Source organism: Acanthochromis polyacanthus, chromosome 7, assembly GCF_021347895.1.
Source record: "Acanthochromis polyacanthus isolate Apoly-LR-REF ecotype Palm Island chromosome 7, KAUST_Apoly_ChrSc, whole genome shotgun sequence".
Taxonomy (NCBI): domain Eukaryota; kingdom Metazoa; phylum Chordata; class Actinopteri; family Pomacentridae; genus Acanthochromis; species Acanthochromis polyacanthus.
Window position 1 is genome coordinate 32,566,702 of NC_067119.1, and position 8,697 is coordinate 32,575,398.

The 8,697-nt window shown below is 39.2% G+C and overlaps 1 protein-coding gene across 2 annotated transcripts; it reads left to right on the forward strand.

Annotated features, from left to right (window-relative positions):
* The first annotated feature begins 851 nt into the window (after positions 1-851).
* On the forward strand, positions 852-8,537 carry snrnp27 (small nuclear ribonucleoprotein 27 (U4/U6.U5)). 2 transcript variants are annotated; one of them, XM_022218957.2, is made up of 6 exons: positions 853-1,053; positions 4,342-4,474; positions 4,886-5,001; positions 5,120-5,199; positions 7,808-7,872; positions 8,239-8,537. In XM_022218957.2, the coding sequence occupies exons 1-6, from the start codon at positions 1,017-1,019 to the stop codon at positions 8,291-8,293; spliced, it is 486 nt and encodes a 161-aa protein (XP_022074649.1). In that variant the 5' UTR covers positions 853-1,016; the 3' UTR covers positions 8,294-8,537. The 2 variants fall into 2 exon arrangements, with proteins under 2 accessions (XP_051806281.1, XP_022074649.1); XM_051950321.1 differs by lacking the exons at positions 7,808-7,872; positions 8,239-8,537 and adding an exon at positions 6,412-6,662 and having other exon boundaries at positions 852-1,053.
* The last annotated feature ends 160 nt before the right edge of the window (positions 8,538-8,697 follow it).

The window sequence follows — 8,697 nt, forward strand, 5'->3', positions numbered from 1 at the left end:
ATGTTACTTTGACTCAGTGTTAACTTGCAGAATGAAAAGGATCAGAATGTCACAAAAGCATAATGGCAAATTTACACTGCAGATATTTAATAAGTTAAATTGAATATGAACAAGTGCTCAGGACAGCTGCTTACAACCACATGGGTGGTAAATTACAGGAAAAACCCCAACCCCTACAGTGAGGGGACACGTTGACATGTCTGGGTTAGGTATGAGTCACTGATAATCAACACAGAGTTGTTCTGAGTGATCACCTTTATCTTATGATGAAACATTTCTATCCTGATAGGTCTGGGCTCCTCCAGAGTGACGACGTCTTCATCGGTAGGGCACAAGGAATCACTAAATAGTTTGATGAATGAATAATGCACTATGACCTTGATGGCCACCAGATCTAAACCCATCTGAACACCTATAGGAGATTTTAGATGGAAATGTTGGACAGCGCTCTTTCAAAACACCAAATGAGGAAATGTGTTTTGGAAGAGTGTTGGCCATCCTTCCAGTAGAGACCTGGAGAATCTATTCAAAGAAGCACTAAAGCTGTTCTAGCTACACATGTTGGGCCAATGCTTTACTAACACATTTTCAGTTATTTTTTTCTTCGCTTAGTCACTTGTCTGTACATAAATGGCAGCCATCTAATGCACTGAATCAATTTAAATAATGCCGATTTCTGTTATTAAAAATGCGATATTTCAACTACTGACAATAGTTCGAGTGTTGTCCGTTAACTGAGCGTGCTTGAGTTTGTGATAAACAGCGATTTTATTTTTATTTTGCTGCATTGGCTCATTGCTGCCAACCGCAGTGAAACGACCTCACGCCCCTCCGGTCCTGAAGAGGGCGCTCTGCTGCTCACAGCTCATCGGACTTGTGAACAATTCGGAGGACAACGGAAGAGCCTTGGGGACGACATCTACAAAACCCGCTGTTTGTTCACATTTCCCTCCACAAATAGTTTTTTGTTTAGAGCTACCTTTATCTTCGATTGTAGCATTTGATTTTTTCCGAAAATGGGCAGGAGCAGGAGTCGAACTCCTCCGAGAAGAGGTAAGAAACTCCAAGAAGCTAAGTAGTGTAGCGTTAGCTTACCGTTAGCTTCAGTAACGTCCTTTTTGTTTTACACTGTAAGAGGTAATGTGCTTAACCTAAAAGTGCGTATATTTCTGTCCAGTAATGAGTTTGACTCGTACATTACAAAGCCAGTTTACCCTACTTCGTGTTTGAACGTTAGTGAACGTGTTGTGGGGTTTGTGTTGCTGTTTAACAGAAGGTTCCAGATGTGATCAACTCACTGCAGACGCGAAGCGTTTCAGAAGCTGCGTTTCAGAAGCTGCGTTCAGAGGAAAGAAATTCATCCTCAGGCGACGCATCCATAGTTTATTTAATTTCGCTGTTGAAAAATCTTTATTTTTTTCTGTCAGGTAGTTGTTAAAATTTACTGGAAGAACTGCGAGGTGGTGCCATCAGAGAAAATTATCCTCGACTGAGTATATCATCTGTGTCAATAAGAGGGCTGGGTAATATAGCTGAAAAATGTCATAATAAAATGGTTCCTTTAAGTCAATATCTAAAGACCAGGATAGATACATTTTCATTTGAGTTTAACCACCTTACTTGGAATGCAATCACTTTAACCCGTTGTTTAGGGTACACAGATGGCAGTTTTAAATGTAACGCAACAAGGAAAAGCTCACATATAACGCATGCAGATTTAAAAGAAAAAACATCTTGATACACATTATATGAAGAAAGCATGTTAAACCTGGTGGTGCATGGTGGGTTAACCCGTTGCACCACAGGGCAGTTTAAGATCCTGGTATGACACCAGCCCTGACTTCAGGTCTGTCAGCCCTAGGAGTGGAGCTCTGGGAGGGTGCTGCTTAGTTTGAGCTTGTGGGGGCTTTTCGACCACAAAGTCTGTGTTGGAAGGATAACCATCAGTCCCGGCTGATTGTAGCCTTCAGCATTGGACATCTGTGGGCATAGGCGAAGCTGATAAGCAGACTTAAATGCTTTTGGAGACCTGCACATAATTCACAAAGAGAATGACGGACAGTGAAGGGACTCCTTTATCAAAGGATGTCATAAGCTGCCATGAGCGAGGGAGGGAGCATGTTTGGGGTTTGTTCATAAATTGCGCTAGTCCGAAATGACAGTCCCCCATACTTGGGTTGAATCGTTTTGGGAAAAGGTCAATGTGTGTTTGTTTGTTTTGTTTCTCTCTGGAGAATATGATTTGATTTTGGATGTGAGTTTCAAAGTCAGGCCTCTCTTGATTATTCACTGTATAAGAGAGATTGATCATTACTAGATTAAGATAAAATCTACTTTATTCATCCTGGAGGGAATTGTTTTGCCCGAGTACAATAAACAAAGATTAGTGGAGTATACACAATTACACAAAGGTTAATAGTAAAATAGAAATAACAAAGAATACAAAGTACAAAATGTAGTTTCTAAAAGTGTTTGCGTGAAGTGTGTCAAGTGTCGAGAAAAAATACAAATTAAAACAAGAAAAATAAAATTGCAAGTACAAGATGTAAACCTTATACTAATAAAAATAACAAGAAAGATTAACAGGAAAGGAACTGATGTAGGAGTAAACAGATGTATTTCACTGATGTATTGCAGTTGAGTCTGCTCAAGTGCAGTACATCTGTGCAAGTTACTGGCGTCTGTCCCAATTTTTAGGGAGCTCAGATATCATCTTACCAGCACATATTCTTGGCATATGTGCATATAGACAGGTGACGGAGCAAAGTTTTGTGCAGGTATTGTGTGACTCCACTTATCACTTCAAGTGTTGATCGAGCTAAATAAATAAATAAACGGGATAAAGCGTTACCAGAAGAGATGCCATCAAAGGTGGAGGATGGCATGAATTTATAAAATCACCGACGCAGCAGGTTAAACCCTGAGTCAGACACACTACATGACCTGTATCTCACTTATCCCTCCGATTGCATTGTTTCAAGCTGCGGTTCTGGTATGAAATCAATTAATTGTTCACCCCCACCTCCTACTTGGAGTTACTACATGGGAGTATTTTTTTCATCCCATGTAGCAGCTGCTTTTATTTCTACTTTAAATGTTATGAACCGCGTACAGCGTAACTGTTGTAGCAACATATTAAAATACCTGATATGCTCCTGCAGGCTACAAGCAAAAATAATTGTGAATACAAACGTTTTAGCAAGGTTAACTGAACACAAGTGTCAAACTGGATGTATGCCAAGCTAAATCATGCTAAATGTGTAAAGAGCAAACAAGTTGGCCATTATAGTTTTACCAAGACTCTGTGCACCAATGTACAGATGCATTGAAATGTCAATATCCCATTCATTCTCTTGATTTGTGTGCAAGTCAGGACTGCTAACAAATGTGTGGGTTACATTTTCTAATTATGTTGATATCACGTCTGCATTTTTAGTGTTTTCACATTTAAAAAATTCTCTGTGGTGTTCATCATAAACCCCATCATTCTTGTCCCAGCTCAGCCAGAACTGCGTTTTACAGAATTCTCGTTAAAGTGTGCATCATCAAGCACTAATTTTATTCCTTTTCTATTTGAAAGATGTTTGAAGGCACATTGATTAAAATCTCCTACTCCTCTTTCATCCAAAACACCTACTACATCCTCATTTTTAACAAAAAAAAAAAACTGAGCTAATCTTATGTGAAAGATACAAAAAAAACAATGAAAAGTCAGTATTAATGTATACCCAAAAATTGCCAGTTAAAAATGACTTTCTGCACAGGGCAAAGTCTGATTACGGTCAACTAATGATACCTTGTTTGCCTAGTGGCATTACACAAAAACCTGTATATTCCACATTAGGACTCACATGGTGTCAGTGACATTCATACAGGTTGTATGAGTGTCAGCAGGGTTTTTCCTGGCTCAGCATGAGCTTTTAAGGTGTGACAATGCACGATGTATCAGTCTGTGTTACCGTATTTAGCTGAAAGGTCACAGTTTCCTGTTATGTTTGACCATTTGAGAAACAAATATGTACTTTATGCTTTTGTAAATGTGACTCCAATTATCAAAACTAGTTTGAAAGCTTCTTTAAATTTTGAATTCTTAACATTTTCGTTTTGGGGGTTTTCCTTTTGCCGTGGCCAATATCTTTGAAGAGAAGATTGTATGCAGGAAAAAAACATAACCAGATATAGCATAGTCAAAATATGTTGCACAGAATTCTAATGAAGTACTGAAAATCAGTTACAACATAATTTTAAGGGCTAATATGTCACATGAGTATCAGGCTGTTGTTTAGAAAATTCCCACATGCAAAGTTAAAGTCATGATCTCATTTCTTCCTCTCCCCTCAGAGAGAAGACGTTCTCGTTCAACTTCACGGGAGCGCGAACGAAGGCGAAGGGAGAGGGATCGCTCTCGTTCTCGAGATCGGGATCGGGAGAGGCGTCGAAGTCGCTCACGGTCTCCTCACAGGAGACGCTCAAGGTGAGTTTTTCAGAATCCTGGATACTTCTCTTGTCTGTTGTTGAGTCTGTCTGTGACTGGATGAGAATATTATGAGTAACATTTAAAAAACTACATTTTAACGTGTCAATGTGTTCTACCTCAGTTGCTATGTTGAAGGAGTTCCCTAGCAAAAATGGAGAATAAGCAAAAATGGTAAATTTCAGACTAATAGTGACCTAGTGCAGGAAATATGGTGCTTGATTGCCATCAAGAAACATTGTGTTTCAGATTAGCTACTGTGTGCTTCTGGTACTCTTTGTTCTTTAAAAAGCACATTTATCACAGTGATTTAAATAAACTAAACAACACTGTGTAGATCACTTGCAGACATATCAGCTCTCTGTGGTTGTAATAACCCGTCTTGCAGCCATCTTTGTGTTCTGTCTGCAGGTCTCCTCCCAGACGCCATCGCTCCTCCTCCCTGTCTCCTGTCAGACAAAAGGACAGGCGGGAAGATGATCGAAAAGAGGCGAAAGAAAAGCCGGCAAAGCCTATTCAGATCTCAGGTATTAGATGAAGAGCATGCCAATATTATCTATACATATAAGAAGTGTTCATGTAAATGTGTTTAGTTTTTCTAATTGCATTCACAAAATTCAATACAATCATTTTTTTTTTTAACAGCGGAGGACATGAAGGACAAAACAGAGGAGGAAATTGAAATGATGAAACTGATGGGATTTGGTTCCTTTGATACTACCAAGGTGAGAGCACAGTGGTGTTGTGCTGCCACAAGTAGGTGCACTAAATTTCACATAAAGATCACAGCATTCTACTGCAAAACTGAAGACCTACATGCTTTCAGGGATGAATTTCTACTGTCATACCCACTAGAGCAGCTTGTTTTTGTATAATGTTTGCAATTCACATGTGTGTTTTCTCAGTGACAGGTATGATTAAAGTCTTTCGTTTCTAGTATTCTTTAGTTTTATTCTATTGACAATTAAGTGTTGAAAATGGAATCGATCCAAGTTTAGAAAAGCTTTTGCTGGACAACAAGCGAGCTCTCAGTGGCCTATGTCACATTTAATTGACCTGATAAACCTGTAAACCTTTACGGTAAAGGTCTTACAGTGATACTCCTTGCTTTTTATCAGATTTTCAGTAGTCCATGTTGCTCTGTGAAGCAGGTGCAGACAGGTGATGTGAAAAGAAGTGTTGACTCAGCCACTGATGAGATGAAACTCATTTGTTGATAGAAAAGCTGGACAAAGTGTCCTGTAGAAATGTGCAATATGGGATTTTTGATTATTTTTTGATATGCTGTTATTTTCACTCATTTTGGCCAAAACTAATATTAGGACATATTTTTGTACTTAATTGCAGAGAATAAGTCTCTTCTGTGATGAATCACACTGTCCTAAAAATTTGTTTTCCCCAGAAAAACAAAGCTCAAAGACTGAATATCCAATAGAATCACTTTATTCAATAACCAGTATTTCCCCATTTCACTTTGATCACAGCTTTCGGTCTTTCAGCCATGGAATGTATGAGGTTCTTGAGTGTGCATGGTTCTATCCTCCCCTTTTCCCGCACAACCCTAGAGTTGAGCTGTTTCATGGTGGTCGGTGGTGGACTGGTAAAGATGCGACTGTTCAGGATTTCACAACAGTTCTCAGTTGGGTTGAGGTCAGGGGACTTTGGTGGGCATTCGTCCTTACACAGAAAGCTAGGTAGATGCTCAGAACACCATGGCTGAGTCAGATGGGCAATGTGAGCAGGGGCACCATCTTGCATAAATACCAATTCTGAATGTCTGTTAAACATTTTCCGTTCAGTCACAGGCCCTCATTTTTTTTCCTCCTGGCCAAAACTGGAAGTAGTTCCTTTTCTAGAATGTTGTTGGTATAATATTGTGTATTAGCAGTGGAACCTTGAGGAAATTAAACTTCCTCATAAGATGATATTTTTTTCAGGATCATCTGTATAGATGCAGTCGTTTTGGCTGTCAGAAATAAGTCGAGGGGGTATTGATCAGAGAAACTTGTTTGCGAAAGCCAATCTCTTCTCCTTTTGCAGTTTGGTGAGTCACGGGGTTCGTTGCCTCTTGTAAGCTTTCAGCTCCAATGTTTCTGTTAAATAACGATGCACAGTGCTCTTAGAAACATCTTCTCCAAGATTTTTCAGCCTCTGACTGAGTCGCTGACATGACTGGTGTCTTTTATTCTTGGCCTTTCTCATCAGATCCTTGGCTCTTGCAGTTAGGCCAGATGGACGTCCTGAGCGATGCGAGTCTTTGAAGGATCCTCCTTTGTTGTATCTTTGCCACCACTTCTGCACCCAGAGAATACTTCTACAAGGACTTGAGCTACCTATAGCTAAACCTGATGAGTTTTTCCTGAATTTTGAAGAGCAATGGCCAGTGCATGAATCTCAGACTCTGAAAGAGTAGCTTTTCCACCTGTTTTCTTCGCTCTAATGCTCCACAATTTGGTTTGCAGTATAATTCATTTTGGTCAAGCAAGAAATTTCTATATTGGGACCTGACAGTTTGACCAGACAAACAACCAAACGGTACCTGACTGACCAGGTGGAACCTATGCTGGTGGCCAACAGTCAAACCTGTTGTCCAGTGGGGAGAACAAACTTTTGGGACACGGTGTAACATAATATCATGCATCCTGTTTTTGTGATGGCCTAGGTGGGTGCAGAAATAAAATACATTGCTTTATTCAAACATGCATATTCACTTGGCAAAATATATTATTTTTAATGTATCATTTTTCAAATTACTGTAGACGTCTTTCAACTATCAGCCTTTGTTGATGCTGATCTCTGAGACTGTCCCGACACCATTCACAAGCAGACCAAATCTGACTTCTTTTACAAATTACACAACAAATAAAAGAATGTAATCTTTGTCCACGTGTGCCCCCTCGCACTTTGAAGCACTGAGCATTACTCAGCCCCCTTTTATCTGGCTGTCAATGTTGCCTTTTGGGCTGATGTCGATATCTCTTAAAACCCTCATTAGCCATTATCGTGTATCCTTATATCTTGTTTTGTTTTTTTAAAAGGTGATCAAAATAGTCCAGTGCTGAGAATACGTACCCTTTGAAAACTACTCTAATTAATTTTTTTTTACCACCACATATAATCACATATTGTAGACTTTCTCAGTCTCATTTAGCCATTTTTTCAGTTTACGTTGTTTAGTTTGTAATTTATTTTAGAAGGTCTTGATCTTCTAAATAATCCTCACACCTTGTAATTAAAGGTCAGACAGACACAGCTACATTTCATTCATTTTTCAGTATGTCTATTCATGTTGAGATGCCATATTCGAGAATCAATAACTTTGTTTTTAAACAGGGGAAGAAAACTGACGGATCAGTAAATGCTTATGCTGTCAACGTGACCATGAAGAGAAAATACAGGTATGTCAACAAATAAAAAATTAGTTTCGGAGTGTTTCATTTGTGGTCTGTCCCTCAGTGCTGCACATCGCTACACACAGTCTTTAGAAATGCTCCGTTAGTCTTTATTTTCTACACTGAGATCTTTGAAGTTATTGTTTGAACTCCGGTTGTCAGTCATGTTCATGAGTTACAGCGTCAACTTTTCAGTCCCGTCACACTGAGCACTCACAGCATCAACCACTGTTAAAGTAGCCAATCACCTCTGCAGGTGTCTCTATGCAGAGATCCCGGCACTCCCATTGGTGCTCGATGATGTAATCTGCAAGTGTTGCGAGGGAAACAGTGATGTAATGTTTTCTTATATGTTTCCCTGTTTTTTTTTAGGCAGTACATGAACAGAAAAGGTGGATTCAACAGACCGCTGGACTTCATCGCTTAAAGTCTCATCGATGTGTCTCCTGAGTTTACCTCTCCTTAGAGTAGCAGATGACATTTTGCTGTTTCTTGTTAGGGCTAACTTGTTTTGTGTCATGCAGCAAATGTGTTTATACCTTTTCAGAAATGAGTGCATAAATGTAAATAGTATTACTTGCAGTAAGTCACAGCAGAGTATTGGTAGGGGACTGAGCTATATGTTGCTAAGATGTGTTCTGTTGTATTTGAAATAAAAGCGTTTTCGAGGATGTACAAGAATCCTTTCTGATTTGAACTGCTACTGTATTTCTACTGTTATATCTATATTCAGGAATTTCCATTGGGATTAATAAAATGTTCTTTTATAATTGGAAAATGAATGTGGTCACATCAGTATGTCAGTCAGTGAAGCTTGCTTTTAAAATCAAA

Coding starts and splice junctions, on each gene's coding strand:
- snrnp27 (XM_022218957.2), top strand. CDS start 1,017: ATGGGCAGGAGCAGGAGTCGAACTCCTCCGAGAAGAG. Junction 1,054..4,341: donor TCGAACTCCTCCGAGAAGAG/GTAAGAAACTCC, acceptor CTCTCCCCTCAG/AGAGAAGACGTTCTCGTTCA. Junction 7,873..8,238: donor ACCATGAAGAGAAAATACAG/GTATGTCAACAA, acceptor GTTTTTTTTTAG/GCAGTACATGAACAGAAAAG.